The 20,000-nt window shown below is 42.0% G+C and overlaps 1 protein-coding gene and 1 long non-coding RNA gene across 4 annotated transcripts in view; both read left to right on the forward strand.

Annotated features, from left to right (window-relative positions):
* The window catches only part of LOC138952823 (uncharacterized), a 236,804-nt gene that overhangs the window by 105,829 nt on the left and 110,975 nt on the right, over window positions 1-20,000 (forward strand). The gene's annotated exons all lie outside the window — the stretch shown is intronic.
* LOC138952822 (protein stum homolog) overlaps window positions 1-20,000 on the forward strand; it is a 121,757-nt gene that overhangs the window by 100,452 nt on the left and 1,305 nt on the right. For 2 of the 3 annotated variants that reach the window (XM_070324557.1, XM_070324558.1), the window contains exons 3-4: window positions 10,792-10,965; window positions 14,551-20,000. The exon at window positions 14,551-20,000 is cut by the window's right edge and continues 1,305 nt beyond it. In XM_070324557.1, the coding sequence (XP_070180658.1) occupies window positions 10,792-10,965; window positions 14,551-14,612 (236 nt within the window). In that variant the 3' untranslated portion in view covers window positions 14,613-20,000. Of the gene's footprint in view, window positions 1-10,791; window positions 10,966-13,467; window positions 13,547-14,550 lie in introns of all 3 variants that reach the window. The other variant, XM_070324559.1, reaches the window with a different exon arrangement.

The following is a 20,000-nucleotide window of genomic DNA, read 5'->3' on the forward strand; positions in this document are numbered from 1 at the left end:
CCCCACCCCTCCCCACGCACCCACTCCATATTACTATCATGATACCAGCATTTTGTTCTTATTCTCTCGCTCATTAGTACTATGTTTAATTTCCTTTCAATAATGTTGGGGTTGTACGGGCTTGCATTTTGTGACCACATGCAATCTGTCTCTGGCTGGCTGGCTGGCTGTCTGTCTGTCTGTCTGTCTGTCTGTCTGTCTCTCTCTCTCTGTCTGTCTGTGTGTCTGTCTGTCTCTTTCTCTCTCTCTCTCTCTCTCTGTGTGTGTATGTGTGTCTGTCTGTGTGTCTGTCTGTCTCTTTCTCTGTCTCTGTCTCTGTCTCTTTCTCTGTCTCTGTCTATGTCTATGTCTCTGTCTCTGTCTCTCTATCGCTCTGTCTTTGTGTCTGTGTGTCTGTCTGTCTGTCTGTCTCTCTATTTCCCCGCTCTCTCTCTCTCGTCTCACACAATGTTTTTCTCTGGCATCATCAGTTCACCCCTGTTAGCTCAACCCCATTTGTATTTCTGCATGGTTGATTCGATATGTTGCGTCTCTCTCTCTCTCTCTCTCTCTCTCTCTCTCTCTCTCTCTCTCTCTCTCTCTCTCTCTCTCTCTCTCTCTCTCTCTCTCTCTCTCTCTCTCTTTTCGGCTCCAAGGTACCCTTTTCATTAAAACGTTTCACGCTGCTTTGGAAACCAGCCAAATGAGAATGCTCACTTTTATAATTGCTTTGAGGAGGAAGAGTTCCCCAGAGGTTTGCACTGTGCTTGTCAATTTGAGCACAGTGCACTGTGCTTGTCAATTTGAGCACAGTGCACTATGCTTGTCAATTTGAGCACAGTGCACTGTGCTTGTCAATTTGAGCACAGTGCACTATGCTTGTCAATTTGAGCACAGTGCACTATGCTTGTCAATTTGAGCACAGCAGGCATGTTGACCTTGGAAGTGTATTTCTAGTGCAGAAAAAAGGATGCCCTTTCAGGACTGATTAACTGCTCAGACAAATCTATGATGGAAAAACAATTGCGCGATACCACTTACAGCTTGTTGTTGATTCTAAATGTTTATTTTGGATCATACGAACGAATGGTTGAATAAAATAAGGCACATTCCTTTCGTGCAAGCGATCAAATATATCGATCTGTTGAGGCTTTTCACACGAGAAGAAAAGCAAACAACCTAGGTGCTGCTTTTGCAAAGTGCACATTTGTTGTTGAATTAATTCCGTTTGTTCGTTTGTTTAACGCCCAGCCGACCACGAAGGGCCATATCAGGGCGGTGCTGCTTTGACATATAACGTGTGACACACACAAGACAGAAGTCGCAGCACAGGCTTCATGTCTCACCCAGTCACATTATTCTGACACCGGACCAACCAGTCCTAGCACTAACCCCATAATGCCGGACGCCAGGCGGAGCAGCCACTAGATTGCCAATTTTAAAGTCTTATAAGGTATGACCCGGCCGGAGTTCGAACCCACGACCTCCCGATCACGGGGCGGACGCCTTACCACTAGGCTGTACATGTACAATTCCGTACATGACACCTATGTCAATCTGTTCAATAGACGAATTCTGAAAAGAACTCTGTCGGGTGTGTATGGGTTGTGAAGTGAACACTCTTGCTTTGGCTAGGACAAACAATTCACGAGCCAATCACAAGCGACGGGTGTGTCGGACACACGTTGACAAGGAGCACATGTGGATTTATTTGTCCTTCGCTAGTGATTGGCCCCTCCAATGTTTGTCCGAGTAAAAAGACAGGGCATTCACTCTTTCACAACCCATACAAACCCGACAGTTATTTCTCAACATGGTCTATTAACTCGGGAAAAAACACTTACATTGTGCACAGCATGCAGTCACTCCAATGATTTTTGGTATGTGTTCATGTGGAAGGATGCTCTTTTTCCATGTGAACGCAAAGACATATTTGTGGCGATAAACATGATTGTGTAAACGGGAAGGACAGTCCTTTTAAACCAAGGGACACCTGAGCACCTGTTTGTCCTTTTTTTTCCGGACAAAATGTATTTCAAACTCAGCAAAAAAACAAGGAGGGAGTAGGGTAGAAGAGGAGGGAGGGGGGTGTGGAGTAGAAAGAAAAGAAGACACAGAAGATGAGAAAAGAAAGAAAAGATCAACACATGTCTGAACAGTTTTTGTTTAAATGTCACCCATGAAGAATATCGAATGCAAAAAGAATCAGTTCCAACAGTTCTATTTCTGTATTTTGTTGTATGTTTATTGCAAGAGGAGCTCTTGTAGCTTGCAGTCTTAAATAAAATGTGTGTTTCAGGCTGGGTTTTTGAAAAGCACCCTATACATATCAGTTGCACCTTAGTGCGTGGGTTTGCCCGGCTCGTGTGTGTGTGTGTGTGTGTGTGTGTGTGTGTGTGTGTGTATATATATATGTGTGTGTGTATATATTGCTATATACATGTCTAGCTGTAAGAATGCTGCCATCTTCTGGGAATAACAGTTGGAATTCGAGTCTTTTTCACCCTTTGTCAAACAAAGTTGTTATTAGCAAATGAAAATAAATAATCAAAATGTGAAAGTTTGAAAGGATCGAGTGACTCTTGACTGTTTGTCTGTCTTTCTGTGTGTCTGTGAATCCCTCTCCGTACTCCACCGCCTTCACGTTCAGTAGCAAATCTGTAACAGTACGTGCCGATTTGGTTGTTCTCGTCAGTTTCTCTCTCTCTCTCTCTCTCTCTCTCTCTCTCTCTCTCTCTCTCTCTCTCTCTCTCTCTCTCTCTCTCTCTCTCTCTCTCTCTCTCTCTCTCTCTCTCTCTATGCACTTTTCAGCACCTGATCTTTATCTTTGAAATTTTGAAAGCGTGCGACAATCTGTCTACCTACTCTATGCGCCCTATCAATCAACACTTCTCTGTCGATCTGGAGAAAGTCCTTAATCACTTTTTGTACCAGCCTTTCACAATCCTCCCATGTCTCGTTTTGTTTTTCTTTGGGGATATTGAAGAACATGAGATTCTGTCGGCGACTTTGATTTTCCATATAGTCTAGTTTTTCGTCCTGTTTATCCATCTTCTCGGTCTGACTGCTAATTTCTTCCCTCAGCCTACTATTTTCTTCTGACAGTTGCTCAACCGTTTCACACAGCTTAACTACCTCACTGTTTGTTTTTTCCATTGTATCTTCAATCTCACGTAGTCTACCCGACAGCTTTTCTTCTATCGACATGAATCGATCTTCCATGGTCTGTCTCTTTTGTATGCGTCCGAAATATGGGGTGTAAAAGAAATTGCGGAAATTGAACGGGTCCAAATGTATGCATGCAAGAAACTCTTATCAGTGAGTCAGAAAACGCCTAATACCATGATATATGGTGAATTGGGCAGACACCCACTTTTTATTAATTCCCTTATGAAAGCAATTAAATACTGGCTAAAACTATTAGAAATGCCTTCCCATAGAATTCCAAGAGCAATTTACGATCATCTTAAACGTTTAGAGGAAAGAGGGATTAAGACTTGGGCTAGTGACATTAAAAACCATGTGTTTCGCCTGGGTTTTGGCTATTCTTGGATTGAGCAGCAGGTCGGTAATAAAACTGGCTTTTTGAAGATGCTTAAGCAGCGTTTGCTCGATTGCTTTCAACAAGACTGGCATGCAAAGTTATTTGATAGTGAACGATTTGTGACCTATCGAAGCTTCAAAACTATTTTACAGTATGAACATTACTTATCAAGTTTGCATATTAGACGTTATAGAGACGTTCTGGTCCGATTTAGAGTTGGCATAAACGACTTATATTGCAACAGGCACAGATACAATGTAAATAGACGATTGGAATTATGTCCCTTGTGTGGTCTGGCGGAGGAGGATGAAATTCACTTCATCTTCGCCTGCCAAGCCTATTCAAATATAAGACAACAGTTTTCTTTAAACATTCTATTCAATAATTGTTTGAGAGCTAGACATTTTGTCAACTTAATGAATATTGAAAATCAGGAAATGCTGGCATCATTTATTTTTGATTGTTTAAAACTTAGACAAGAGCTGATTGCAAATCCTGAACAATAGCAGAAAAGGCGACAACTTAACTACACTATTTAACCGGCTATGGCCGTCATTGTAATGTACATATTATATAATATCACAATTACTTTTTCTGATGGACTAGATAGTCCACCAGTATTACATTTATGTTTGTCCTTGATGTTGTTTTTGCCACGTTTTTTTCCTCCAATTGCAAGGGGCATGTTGCCTAAATGCATTAAACTCGTTAATCGTTAATCGTTAATCTCTCTCTCTCTCTCTCTCTCTCTCTCTCTCTCTCTCTCTCTCTCTCTCTCTCTCTCTCTCTCTCTCTCTCTCTCTCTCTCTCTCTCTCTCAACTGACGACAGGTATGTGCACATGAGTGGTGAATGTATTAACGCTAGACGTGAGAGCAAAGACAACACAAGGGGGACAAACACTGATACAAGTATGAGTTCAAAATCAGACGAGTACAGGGGAAGATCTCATGATCAGCGTTCCCGTCAAGCTAGTGATACATTTAGTGTAGGTAAAGCAGTGTCTTTCTTGGTGTGGAACGTGGGAGGTCTTGCCTCTCAGCTAGGTGATACAGATTTTTCTGCCTATGTTGGAAAGTTTGATATTGGACTGGGTGGTCGAGTGGTAACGCACTTGCGCTCGGAAGCGAGAGGTTGCGTGTTCAGGCCTGGGTCAGGCCGCAATTTTCTCCCCCCTTTCCTAACCTAGGTGGTGGGTTCAAGTGCTAGTCTTTCGGATGAGACGAAAAACCGAGGTCCCTTCGTGTACACTACATTGGGGTGTGCACGTTAAAGATCCCACGATTGACAAAAGGGTCTTTCCTGGCAAAATTGTATAGGCATAGATAAAAATGTCCATCAAATACCCGTGGGACTTGGAATAAAAGTAAAAACAAATTTCCATCTCACACGGCATTAAGTCTCAGGAAAACATGAATACACGCATGCAGGAAAAAAAAATATGGGTAGCGCCGTATGTATGGCAGCTCGCTTTCCCCGGGGAGAAAGCAGCCCGAATTTCCATGAGGGTAACCTCACTGGACTGTAAATCTTATCCAATCCAATCCAATTGTATGTTTTATTGAGACGTGTATCGATGACTCCTTTGATCTGTCCCTACACTTTAAAAATTACGTAAAATTTGTGTCTCCAGCTATCAAGCTCTCACATCAGGGTCGCAGGTCAGGGGGTATTGTCGTGATGTGTAAGAAAAACATAGCAAAGCACGTTGAATTGGTTGACTCCTCACATGATCATATGCAGTCTTGAAACTGTCAAAACATGTGTGGTGGTGATCGAGATATTGTGTTCGTGCCAGTGTATGTGCCACCATGTGGGAGCCCTTATTACCAAAAGACAGACTCCTCGTGCCATCTAAATGAAGTGGAGCTATGTTTAAGTGATGTTTTAGAAATGACAAGTGATTGCCACACGCTCTTGTGCGGTGATTTTAATTCTAGAACATTAGACTACCAGGTAGATACGCAGAACATTTTTGACCTCCTTGATCAAGACTCGCAAGGTCATGACCATGACACGATTTCACATGGTAGAATGACTGAAGACTATACACTAAATGGGTTTGGTACAAAGCTTATCGATCTATGTGTATGCTTTGATCTCAAAATCTTGAATGGTGTTTGCAATGCGGACAACTCGTGCAAGTTTACTTATATCTCCCATAGTGGTAACAGTGTGGTGGATTATTGTTTAGCCTCTGTTGACCTAGCCAATAACATTCACGATTTAACCATTGGCGACAGAATTGAATCAATGCATATACCACAGTCACATTCAGCACCAAAGTAAAAAACCTGGGTGTCCACCTTGACAGTAACCTGTCAATGGACGCCCACATCAACTCACTCTGCAGAACCGCCTTTCTTGAAATGCGGAGGATTAGCCAAATCAGACACCTTCTTTCCCTCGACGCAACCAAGACACTGGTTTCGGCTTTTATTTTGTCGAGACTGGATTACTGCAACTCGCTCCTAGCCGGCCTCCCAGACGCCAAGCTAGACCGCCTACAGCGCATCATGAACAATGCAGCACGTCTTGTGCTGCGCAAGCGCAAGCGCGACCATGTCACCCCTCTCCTCATGACCCTTCACTGGCTACCAATCAAAGCACGCATTACATATAAAATAGCTACCCTGTGTTACCGTAGCCTTCAAGACTCTGCCCCTTCTTACCTGTCTTCGCTCTTAAAGCCACACGTCCCCACACGCAACCTCAGATCCGCTGACGCAGGGCACCTTGTTGTCCCACGCGTCAAACTGAACGCTTTCGGCAAGCGCGCCTTTACCTACACAGCTCCCTCTATTTGGAACTCTCTGCCCATGTCTGTCCGCCTTTCTACCTCTCTCCCTTCCTTCAAGTCCTCTCTAAAAACACACCTCTTCCGGGAATACTTCAACCCCTAGCCTGTGCGAGTGATTCGATGTTGTCCGTGTGTGTGTTTGTGTGTGTGTGCGAGTGAGCGACACGAGTATATGCGAGTAATTGGTTGTGTGCACTGTTCAGTATTTGCCACATTAAGGAGAGGGGTCGCTTGCCATCGTAGCGCGCTGTGGGCCGGCTGGGGGCGGGTTGCTTGCGAGGGCTGTATTTTGTACATTGATTATTTGATACATGTATAATTATTAAATGCGTCTCCAGGAATATGTTTAGTTTAAATCTTGTGTCGATACTATTTAATTCTGCCTCGCTATTAGCCATTGAGTAAAACTGTTTTATCACCATTGCTTTATTGTTGTTAATTCGTCTCCAGAAATATGTTTTGTTTTAATCTTGTGTCGATACTATTTAACTCTGCCTCGTTATTAGCCATTGAGTATAACTGTTTTATCACCATTGTTTTATTGTTGTTCTTTGGCCATTTACGTTGAATGACTTGTTATACATTGACATTGATAGTTTTATTCTTCTTCTTCTTCGTCGTTCGCTAGATAGTTTTATTATAAGAACCTTTTTTTTTTAATTCCTATTAACTCGATGTTCTTTAACTATGTTTGTAAATTGTTAGAGGATCTTTTAGTAGAAGTGTTTAACTGTCGAAGCTGCTTTTACCTAAGAGACCGACTGTATATTGTGCTGTTGTACTTGTCAGACTTGATTGTACCAAGTCCTTCACATGTTGTAATGCGCTTAGAGCCAAATATTTTTGTTTTTTGTAAGGGATAGGCGCAATATAAATACACTTTATTATTATTATTATTATTATGCCTGTGACCTTTGCGCTTGGGTTGAAAGTGAATCAGCGCCAGCCCCCTAAACAAGCACGTGTCTCAAAAGTTGTGTGGAACGATGCAAAAAAGAATGATTTTATTGAAAGTGTTAAATCAGACGATTTTAAAGCTAAGTTAAAGGAAGCGTGCGACATCATCAGCGCAGACATGGACGAGGGGCTGGAGATTTTTAACAAAGCAATGTTACAGTCGGCAAAGTGCATGACCAAAAAGGTCGGAGGTGACGCTGAAGGTAGAAGTGCGTCCTCATGGTTTGATGTTGAATGTTTGGAAAAGAAGCGATCTGCGAGACGGTTGCTGAGAAGTTACCAAAGAATTAAAACAGAAGATAAAGAAGAAAAAGAGATAGCAAAGCAAAAGTACGCTGAAGTCAGGAAGGAGTATAAAGACCTTCTTCGAACAAAGCGAACAGAGTACAGGTTAAAACAAGTTCATAACTTATTGCTCTCTGCTGATAAACCAACGGAATTTTGGAAGGAAATAAGGAAATGTAATAGAAAAGAGGTGCACTCCAACTCCGTACCAAAAGAGGCATGGTACGAACATTTTAAGGATGTTTTAAATACCGATACAGTTGAAGGTGAACCCGAAGACGATCAGTTGCCTGATACAGGTATCACAGTGACGAAATTCTTGACAGTGAAATAACTGAAATTGAAATTAGTAAAGCAAACAGAAATCTGAAAAATGGTAAAGCGGCAGGGTTTGATGGTATGTTGAATGAAATGTTGAAAGTGTCTGAAAGTCTTATTTTACCTTTTTTAGTTAAATTGTTCAACAACATTCTCGAGAAGGGGGTGTACCCAAGAGAGTGGTCCAAAGCCATTATTGTGCCGTTACATAAAAAAGGAGACTGTGATAACCCTGATAATTACAGAGGAATTTCCCTCACCAGTACGATGAGCAACATTTTTATGTCTGTTCTGAACGACCGCCTGTCTGTGTGGTCAGAAAATAATAACATTTTAGATGAAAGCCAGGCTGGCTTCCGGAGGAATTACTCAACTATTGATCATGTGTTTACCCTTTACGCTTGCGTCCAGAAACAATTTTCACAAAAGGCCAAACTGTATGTAGCCTACATAGATTTTTGTAAGGCTTACGATAGCATTAAGCGCCCCGTGCTCTGGTCAGTGCTTTTTCGATTAGGCATACAAGGCAATATATTTAAGGTGTTAAAGAGCATGTATGAAAATGTGAAAGCATGCGTGCGGTGCGGAAACGAATACACTGATTTCTTTGAATGTATGCAAGGCCTTAAACAAGGTTGTGTAGCCTCACCGACAATTTTCTCGTTTCTGATCAACGAACTGGCGCAGGATGTCATAATACGAGGCAGACATGGGATACGTTTATCTCCGTCTGAGTTAGAACTGTTTGTAATGCTTTTTGCTGACGACATTGCGCTGTTATCCAGCACTGTAATAGGCCTTCAAAACCAGCTTAATGTTCTGCGCTGCTCTGCAGATAAACTGTGTCTGAACGGGAACTTGACAAAGACTAAGGTCATGGTTTTTAGAAAGGGCGGGCACATTGCACAGAAAGAGAAGTGGTTCTAGGGAATGGGTCGTCTTGAGATTGTGAACTCGTTTAAATATCTCGGTGTAACCCTTTCCACCCAAATGAGCTGGAACATTGCAGTGGAAACAAAGACAACCATGGCGAAAAAGGGAGTGATCGAAATCGTTAGATTACTGAACAGACTTGGCTGCCATTCGGCAAAGGTGTTTTTCAAACTGTTTGACGCACGGATCGCCCCAATGCTCTTGTATGGTTCAGAGCTATGGGGATATGGAAAATATGACTCTGTGGAAAGGGTCCACCTGTTTGCGTGTAAAAAGTTTCTGAAAGTGACAATTCGAACTCCAAACAACATTGTGTATGGTGAATTGGGAAGACATCCGCTGTATATTAACTCTGCAGTCAGATGTGTGAAATACTGGTTTACACTGCTGAAGCAACCTGATTCAAGATATTCCAAGATTGCATATAAAGCTTTATGTAATTTGGCATCGAAGGGCCACACAAATTGGGTTTCACATGTGCAGAGTCTTTTATGTTGTAATGGTTTTGCTGCTGTGTGGATGTACGGAATGGTTGGGAATGAGAAGTGTTTCTTACAAGAGTTTAAAAGACGTTTACAAGATTGTTTTTGTCAAGAATGGTTCTCCTTTTTAGAATGCAGTGAATGTTTCGACATTTATAATTGTTACAAAACATGCTTGGAAAAAGAGAAATACATTGAATTAATCGAAGATATTAAGTACAGAGTTGCTCTTACTCGTTTCCGCGCAGGAGTATCCGAAATCAACGCTCACAAGTTTCGGTACGCACCAAACCAAACGACAAGAAACTGTCCTCTCTGTACAGCTGATAAAGAAGATGAACACCATGTTGTATTTGTATGTCCTTTTTATCAAGACCTTCGAGCAAAGTATTTAAAAATCTCGAACTCTAAGACGCTGCAACAACAACTTGTGTATTTCTGTGGCAGTAATGAGGAAAATGTGATGAACAGCTTCAGCAGATTTGTGTTCTTCATGTTACAGAAGAGACGAACCCTTATAAATCAGGTTCAGTGACATGTCATCAGGGTTTTAATGTATTTGTTGAATTTTATGCGTGACTATAATTTATAACTGTGCAGATACTATTGCTGTTATCTTAACCACTATTGTAAGGGGCTGTGGCCTTAGACAATTAAAGATTTGTTCTTGTTCTTGTTCTGTTCTCTCTCTCTCTCTCTCTCTCTCTCTCTCTCTCTCTCTCTCTCTCTGTCTGTCTCCCCCAAACTCCCCCCTCACTTTCACTCTCTCTCTCTCTCTCTCTCTCTCTCTCTCTCTCTCTCTCTCTCTCTCTCTCTCTGCCTCCTCCAAACTCCCCCTCCCTCTCACTCTCTCTCTCTCTCTCTCTCTCTTTCTCCCTTAAACTCCCCCCTCACTTACCCCCTCTCTCTCTCTCTCCCCCCAAACTCCCCCCTCACTTCCCCCCCTCTCTCTCTCTCTCCCCCCCCCAACTCCCCCCTCACTCTCTCTCTCTCTGCCTCCCCCCAACTCCCCCTTACTTCCCCCCTCTCTCTCTCTCTCTCCCCCCCCCCCCAACTCCCCCCTCACTCTCTCTCTCTCTCTGCCTCCTCCAAACTCCCCTTCCCTCTCACTCTCTCTCTCTCTCCCTCAAACCCCCTCACTTTCCCCCCCCTCTCTCTCTCCCCCCAAACTCCCCACTCACTTCCCCCCCTCTCTCTCTCTCCCCCCCCCCACCCATCTCCCCCCTCACTCTCTCTCTCTCTCTCTCTCTGCCTCCCCTCAACTCCCCCCTCACTCTCTCTCTCCTCCCTCCCTAAACTCCCCCCTCACTCTCTCTCTCTCTCTCTCACTCTCACTCCCTCTCCCTCTCTGCCTCCCCCAACTCCTCCCTCACTCTCACCCTCTCTCTCATTCTCTTTTTGTTGTTGAGGAATCACGCTTTAAGGATGAGGATAAGGACAGGATAAAACACTGCGTTTATTTTCATTTCCCTCTGTAATCTCTGTGTGTCGCAGGAACCTTCATCTCCGCATGGACATGTCTGTGTGGCTGCAAGACCAGGCTGGGGGCACCGGCCAAGGCGTTCGGCTGCAACCTGCTGGCTGCCTTCCTCCAGATGGTGTCCTTCGTCATCATCGTCGGCTGGGTCTGGTCCATCATATGGGGCATGAACTTCGTCCAGATAGCTAGTGAGTACTGGGAGTAGGAACTGTAGGGATGGATTGATGATGGATGGGTGAAGGATTTCTGGATATGTGCAGGAACTTCGTCTAGATATCCAATGAGTACTGATAGTATGAACGAAGGATAGATTAATGGATCAGTGAGGGAATTTTGGGTATGGCATGAACTTCGTCCAGATAGCTAGTGAGTACTGGGAGTATGAACTAGAGGGATGGTTCGATGGGTTGTTGTTGGATTTCTGGGTATGGCATGAACTTCGTCCAGACAGCTAATGAGTAATGGGAGTGTGAACTAGAGATAGTTCGATGGATTGGTAAGGGATTTCTGTATATGGCATGAACTCCGTCCAGATAGACAGTGAGTGAACTAGGGATGGATTGATGGATTGGTGAGGGATTTTTGGGATATGGGCATAAACTTCGATATCCAGTGACTTTTGATAGTATGAACTTGGGATGGATTGATGGATTGGTGAAGGATACATGGACACGACACGTGTTTTATGTCACCATTGTGGACTTGGGTCATGAACTTCGTCCAGATAGCCAGTGAGTCTTTGGCTTAAGGGGGTGGAAGCGATGGATGGATTTGTGGATTGGTGGACGGATGGGGTGCGAGATTGCTAAAAAAGAGAAACACCTGGTGGGACCTTTTTATACCATTGTAGTCTGGGTCTGGTCTGTCTTGTGAGGTAAAGCTGGCTGGCTGGATTTCGTGGGCTGGGTCTGGTCCATCATAATTATGAAACATGAATTTGGTCCCGATAGCGAGTAACGAAAAGTATGGCGTATAGCTGGCTCGCTACATAATATGGGGCATGAAGATCGTCCAGATAGTAAGTGAGTATTTGACATTGATATATGGCTGTCTGGATATTGTGAGATGAGTATTTTGTCTATCATTGGGCATTGGCTTCGTCCAGTGCGTGAAAATCCAATAGATGGATATATGGCTTACTTAAATGTTTGCGTAGGTAAATGGATAGATGTATTGGTTTTTTAAGTTCTCATCACGACCTCGCTCTGGGTATCCGTCAAGAAATCAAGCAATCATTTGGAAAATGCACAGTTGGATGAGTACTGTTGATATAGCGACTGAGGTTGGGCCATGAGAAGGATTACCTTGTGGGTGAATTGAAGGGCAGAGGTATGGAAGAGTGTACATGCAGTTGAGGTTGGTTCATGAAACGTATGAACTTGTGGGTGAATTGAAGGGTAGAGGTATGGAAGAGCGTACATTCAGTTGAGGTTGGAGGGCATAGGAAATGTAGAACGGACGGATGCAATGTCTTCAGCACATATGGGGGTCCGGTCCCGTATATTGAACAGGGACGTCTTCCAGAGAGCAGGTAAGTAAGGGATGTGGAGGATGGACCGGAGGAGTGGTTGTTTGCTGCATCCGTGATAAGACCGACCGCGATCGACTTTACAACAATCATTAGTATCCTCACAACGTGTGACATCGTTGCCGTCGTCTTCCTCGCCCGAATTACTGCCGCCGCCGCCATCGTCGTCATCACCATCAACCACCACCAACAACAACATCAACACCACCACCACCACCACAATCATCATGAATGATGATCATGATCGTCATCATCATCATCATCATCATCATCATCATCATCATCATCATCATCATCATCATCATCATCATCGTCATCATTGCAGCTGTAGATCTGGTTGATATCATAATTAGATCCATAGTTTTACGCTTGTATCTTTGGTTCGCTAGTCACCTCAGATTGTGTTTCTTTGTAGTGGTTTGGTTGTTGGATAGTCGGGTATCACGTGCCGTCGCGATATAACCTTCGTGGTTGAAAACGACGTTAAACACCAAATAAAGAAAGAAAGGGTATCACGTGTTCTGATTGGTCTAAGTGGTAATTTTAAAGAATGAGGACGAATCACGGAATGGTAAGATTGATTTGCTTTAGTGTTTTCACGCGGCCATAGTTATGGGATGTGACTAATTTATTTCAATACATTCTCATCCAGAGAAGGGGAGGGGGGGGGGGGGGTCGTAAATGTTAGGTGTTTTTATGCGCAGTAATCTTGTTGTCTGGGGCCCACTTATTTTCATTGCCTCACAGGATCAAGGAAACACTCTGTAAAAGTAATCGACTTAGTCGTGGGTTTCACACATTATGTTCTTATTGTACAAAGCCTTAAGCACTAAAGGAGCAGCACACCATATTAAACCGACTCTGGTGCTCACAACTGTTCCACATCCTGAAAACAGAACGAACTGTAGGCAGCATAGAACCGTGACCTGATTTTACTGTTGTGTATGGTTCACGTGTAGTTTTTTTCTTGTTGTCCGGAACACATATTTCAACAGCCTCAAATAAAAAAAAATTAAACAAACAAAATCAAAGTGCAGTAGAGTAAAAATGACAACAAAAGACAGGACAAAGTATTGAATTGTTACGTGGATTTATTTACTTGTGTGTGTGTGTGTCTCACGTGCAATGTTGTACTGTTGTCTGAAACGCACTGTGTCCACAGCGTCAGAGGATGAAGAGGAAAAGAAGCCTGCAGACCCGGCAGTCCTACTCGTAGAGTGATTAGTTGCCACTCCTGTCGGGTAGAAACATCCTCTTTGGTTTACCCCCTCCTCCCCCTCCCCAGTTCCTGCTCGATTTGACCCCCCCCCCCCCCCCCCCCCCATTCCCCGTTTTGCCTTGGACCTAACTGTTGCTGTGCGGCTTAATTCGTCTTGCTTCTATTGGCCTATTTGGCTGATTGTCTTCCAACCAATTCATATTAATTTACTTCATCTCTTCTTCTAACACTACCCATCTATTGTTAACAACAGGACATGCTTGGTTTTTTTACGTTAATAACTTTTTATTTCCGTACTTTAATTAATGCAGTCAGTAACTCAATGTCAAAGATATATATATTTGCATTCACATCTCAAAGTTGCTTGACGATTTGTATAAACTGCTGAGCTCACATGACTACTTCCAGGCAAGTATACGGTGCTCATTTGTAATGTGAAATTGTATGGTTACTGCTTTCATATTGTGGATAAAATGACTTGTACTGTAAGTGTTTTGAAGTCTACTCAGGAAGGGCTGTGTGTTCGAATGATTCTTTGGCTGTTTGACTGAGACATTATTAACAAGCATATTTGTGTCTTGTCGGTACGTTTATAGTCAAAGCATATTATTAGTTATTTATGGTCACAGAATGAACCGTTTTGAAAACTTTGATAGACATCGTTAAGTAACATTGAACAGATTCATCATGGTTGGATTTTGTTCAAAAATTTCTAGTCTGTTGAAATTTTTGAAAACAAACAAATAAAGAAGCAGACAATATTTTTTTGTAAATAGCAAACACAATCAAACAAACGTACAAAATACAAACAAACAAACGTACAAAAAACAAACAAACAAACAAAGGGATAATGTGGCCAAAGAGGTCAACACGAACACAATGCTTTAGATATCCCCCTAATAATGCTACTCCGAAAGTAAACCTATAGCTATTCTACTTCAGTAATGCTGTACATGTCCGTACAACAACCATGAAACCTACTTTCAAGATCTATGCATTATATTCCGTGAACTTTCTTTGTTACAGTGTCAGCCGGTGAACCGCAGAGACATCCCTATTATGTACGTCGTCAGAGCAGTGTTGAATGACATCATTCATTCCATGTACGCATCATTCTCTTCATCTTCAAAAGGACGTCATCTACTACGTCATCACCGGCTCCAGGTGACGTCACGATTCTACGACTTGCAGCAACTGCATGGTTGAAAAAAAAGCGAGCCATCTCTGACGCGTTGCTGCCAACAGGAACAAAAAGGAATATTACACTGACCACAAAAAATAGAAGAACGGTGTGTGGTTGTTGGGAAGTAGGACTGTTACTGTGATACGTCTAAGTCTCCATATATATTAAAAGTCAATAGGCGATAAACGTAAGGCCCCAGACCGATACACTACTCAGCAGTGTTGTGTTAGAATACAACAAATTGAACTCAGTACATTGCATAGTTTGTTTGTTTGTTTGCTTAACGCCCACGAAGGGCCATATCAGGGCGGTGCTGCTTTGACATATAACTTGCGCCACACACAAGACAGAAGTCGCAGCACAGGCTTCATGTCTCACCCAGTCACATTATTCTGACACCGGACCAACCAGTCCTAGCACTAACCCCATAATGCCAGACGCCAGGCGGAGCAGCCACTAGATTGCCAATTTCAAAGTCTTAGGTATGACCCGGCCGGGGTTCGAACCCACAACCTCCCGATCACGGGGCGGACGCCTTACCACTAGGCCAACCGTGCCGGTACATTGCATAGTGTGATAAATCATTTATTGTATGTGTAATGCGTGGCGATGTTTTACAACTTCGGAACAAAACTGAGTAAGTGTAAAAAAACCACCCACACAACATTTTTTGTGAAATGACCTAAGCCTAAACATTCCCAGTCTGCACAGAAAGCAGCCAGGCTGTATAACTTTGGCGTGTCTCCAGGTCCGAGGATGCTCTTAACTATAATAGAAACATGGACGAAAATATTATAACTAAACTTACGAAGTTGTTTATATGAATAGGAAGGAAGGTGTCTTTAATGGAGTCAGTGTAAAACGCTTCGCGCGTTGCATTCAGTCTCAGAATAGGTTCAATTTTCGTGTAATGGCTGCGTGCATGCGTCAGTAAAAATGACGCGAAAAGCACGACTGTGCTGACAGATATGATTGTAAGAACTGTTTTCAGCCACAATGTGATTCAGTAATTTGCGTTGCGTAGCTCTGCTGAGTGGTGTAGTACCTCTGACATAAGACTGATATTAATTGGGCGAAGTCGACTTCGCGAAGTCGACTTCACAAAACTCCTTGCACGAAGCTTTGGCACTACATTTTCTGTAAAAAGACTTTGCAAAGTCTTCGCGGCTCAACTAAGGGCAGCCTTAAGCCAGCCGTTTTCCATAAGTTGTTCATAGACACAAAATGTTGTTATTCAGTGAAGTGCAATCGACGAATGTCAATAAGACGTACGATTTCTCATTAATTTTGATCAAACCAGTATTTGCTAGGAATGTTGCTTCTGCATGAATGTATGGTGGTGTGAATGATTTCAGTCCCACTTTCGTCTATCTATAATAACCCTTTCAAATGTATTGAGCCGGTTCATACACTATACTTTGGCGCAAAGGATTCAGCTACAGTATGATTTCTGTTCTACAATTTTCAAGGTTTAGGACTGAAAGTCGCCAAATTTATACTGGCCTTCATGCACATTTTAGCTAACGTATGATTGTTATTTTACGCTGTTTTAGCATGCGTTGGATTCTTCCTGTATATCCCGGAAATCTGGATTCGGTTATGGCCTTTTTTTTCTTTTCTTTTTCTATTTTCGGTTCAGGATTCAAGACATTTATCAGTGCCACCCATGTTTTAGGGTTAGCACTGTAGTCATTAATTAAATCTAAACTTGCTTCACGCAGGACTGTGCTGAAGTATAAGTATTGTATTTCACTGTGAAAGATTTAGCACCGAAAGTCAACAAAACTATTCTGGCTTTAAGCAGGACTTGGCTACAGTATAAGCTTTGTTTCACAATGTTCAAAAATTAGCCTTGAAATCCACTAAATCAGTACTATCAGTACTAAGTAGGCCTTAGATGTGAATGATACATCATATCCAATGTTTAATTAAATCGATTGTTAACTTATACCATTCTGAAGTTCTGTGGATTTGTCAATTGAGTAAGGTACTATGGTTTGATTAGTGACATCCGTCGCACCAAGTTTGCATCACAATCTGCAGATAACATTTCTGCATCAACAGACGTTTTGGCTCAATATTTACAACTAACACTTATGCACATGATTTTGTTTTTCATTGCTTACCTTTTGACAGCTATTAGCGTAATATAAACAACATGCTCAAGACCAGCTTTTTAGGTTACCAGTTGATGAAGAGACAACTGTGTAAGCTCAATATGTATTCATCTGTTTTGCACACACACATTTCAATATACAAACATCGATTAGAACAATCACAAATTACTTTTGGTTTACTTTCCTGCGTTGTCATATAAATGCAACTTCAGCTAGAGACACTCAATCGTGGTTTTATTAACTCATTGTCTCCCAGGTACGGTTATATCCGTACCCACTCATATGACTCTATCTGACCTGGTACGGGTTTATGCGCTCAGACTGTTAGCTTCAGTCGCTTCATGTAACGTCAATCTAACGCCTGCATTCCAGCGTGTTAATACACAGTTGCTACACAGTTACTACCATTCTGAGTGACCTGCTGCAGCACAGCTGGTCTCGGTTAAAAAAAACTTGGTCAACATTGGTGGGGTACAAAGTGTTAAGTCTATTAATTTTATAATTGCTCGAATATTACAGATTGCTCTCTTTAAAACGTTATAGTCGTACACTGTAATCCAAAGCATGATCGGAAACTTCGCCCCCGCGGACAAGATTGTATTTACAACAACAAAAAATTAAGTACCTCTCACACAAAAAAGAAAAGGCCAATGACAAACAACAACAAAAAGAGAAGAAAAAAAGTTTAAAAAAGAAAAGAAATTAAAAATAAGAAATGATTCTGTAGATTGTGTTTTTATGCGAAAACTAAGCCAGTTACTGAGAGAAAATAACTGTTATTGTATTATTTGTATCAACTGAAAACGTATTTTCAAATTCATACCGTGATGTCATTTATGTGTGACTGTGCTCTTAATTTTGTTGTTTGTTGTTGTTATGTGTTGTGTGATTTTTCTTTGTTCTTTGTACTTTTTCTTGTGTATTTCGTATCCTTGTCTTCTTTCTTGCTGTCTTTCTCTCTTTCTGACAATTTTTTCTTCTTATCTCTCTCTCTCTCTCTCTCTCTCTCTCTCTCTCTCTCTCTCTCTCTCTCTCTCTCTCTCTCTCTCTCTCTCTCTCTCTCTCTTTCTCTCTTTCTCTCTCTCTCTCTCCCTCTCTCTCTTTCTCTCTTTCTCTCTCTCTCTCTCTCTCTCTCTCTCTCTCTCTCTCTCTCTCTCTCTCTCTCTCTCTCTCTCTCTCTCTCTCTCTCTCTCTCTCTCTCTCTCTCTCTCTTTCTCTCTTTGCATCGTTGTTCATACACGTTTACCATACTCATAAAGGTGTTTGTAAAAATCAAATCACACCAAGACCAATTTTGGTTGCAGTACTGAATTCACTGGAATTTCAAGTTAAAATGCGCTCCTGTGTGATTTTATTTATTTATTTATTTTTATTTTTAGTCGTTACCCTTTGCATATCGCATTTTACATTTACAGATAATTTATGTTCACTCTTATTTTTTGTTTGCTTGCATGCCTTTGTAACATTAAATTTCTCTTAAATTGAACCAGTTACTTATGAAGAATTCCTGTTGGGAGTTTTCGTTTGAACTCATAGAATGTGTTTGTTACATGTTTGATGATCACGATTTTCTTTGCTTTTGATACTGATGTTTGAAGTAGGCTTGCAGCTTTTTATCATGGCATTTTGTTTATGTTTAGATTTATATATTTCATGGAATTTTTTTTTTTATAAAAGGCACACTCCTTGCCGTGAAAACAGATCGGCTCACCATCTCCGATCTGGCCAAGGTTCTCATGGAATAAGAATTTCTCTTTACTTGGACACATACCAAAAATGAACAGCCTCGTTGCTCTTTGCGCACAGTTGGATTTGTTAAATGAATTATTTTCTTAAAAGCCACTAGGGGCTTTAAAAAAAATCATTAAAACATTCTTCTTCTTCTTCTTCTTCTTCTTCTTCTTCTTCTTCTTCTTCTTCTTCTTCTTCTTCTTCTTCTTCTTCTTCTTCTTCTTCTTCTTCTTCGTTCATTGGCTGAAAATCCCACGTTCACTCATGTATTTGCACGCGTTTTTTGGTTTTTTTACGTGCATGACCGTTTTTACCCCGCCATTCAGGCAGCCACACGCCGCTTTTGGGGGAATTAAAACATTCAACTAACAGCAGCAAAAATTAAGCAGTCAGGATATTGATTTTTGGTATGTGATCAAGGAGAGGGACGGTCTAGATCTATCCCACGGAAAAGCCTGAGATGGTGACGGAGTCTTGCGAAAGACTTAGCCGTTAAGTTTGCCGTGGCACTAGTCATTGGTGGTGTGTTTTGAGATACTCTTTGGATTTTTAATCCGTACGGTTCATCTTCATTTGGTATTTACGTGTGTGTGTGTGTGATTGTTTTGAAACCGATAATGTTTTTTGACAAGCGATGTAGTTTTTCATTTGTGATTGTTCTTGTTAAAGGTACTGAACTTGTCAAATCCAGGTGCACGGAGCCCCTGGGGCTTTTAGTCATACCTCAGGCAGCTATCCGTTAGAAGAACTACCAAGTTTCATTGACTTGCACCCAAAGAGTCAAGAACTGCGATTTTTTTACGAATTAACTTCGTACTCGGACCCGGCTGGTCTTGACCTATTTTTGGATCTAAATTTAGATCAGGTAGATCACCACATCATGCACAAAAAGACACGTCACTAGCAAACTATGTCAGACGTCATCATGAGTTTGTGTAAAACAAAATGGAGGCCGGAATCACTCAGTTGAATCGAACTCCGACCAAACACCAACGTAATAACTATGTTAATTTATGCACTCGCGTGAACAAGAAACTGTCGAGCTTCACAGATGTCGTCGTTGGGTAGTTTTGGGTTTGTTTTACTACCATAGGAGCATTTTTGAACTGTAAATGCACTCAGCTGCAACAAAAACGCAAAACGAAGGCTGTGAGCTGCACTGTGCCTTTAAAGGCACAGTCCTTCTCGTGAAAACAGGTCGACTCACCATCTCATATCTGCCCAGGCCTTCACATGGGATAAGACTTTCCCTCCACTTGGTCACATACCAACCATCAGCACCTCCGATTGCTTGCTGTGGTTGGTTTGACTTTTTTGATGAATTAATTTCTTACGTTTTTTTAGAACATTATTTCATCGAAAACGTCCAATTGTCCGGAGAAAGCACTCAGGCGGTTGGTTTTGTTCATGTTGGGTATCTGACCAAGTAGAGAGATGGTCTTATT

Source organism: Littorina saxatilis, linkage group LG17 (genome assembly GCF_037325665.1).
Source record: "Littorina saxatilis isolate snail1 linkage group LG17, US_GU_Lsax_2.0, whole genome shotgun sequence".
NCBI lineage: Eukaryota > Metazoa > Mollusca > Gastropoda > Littorinimorpha > Littorinidae > Littorina > Littorina saxatilis.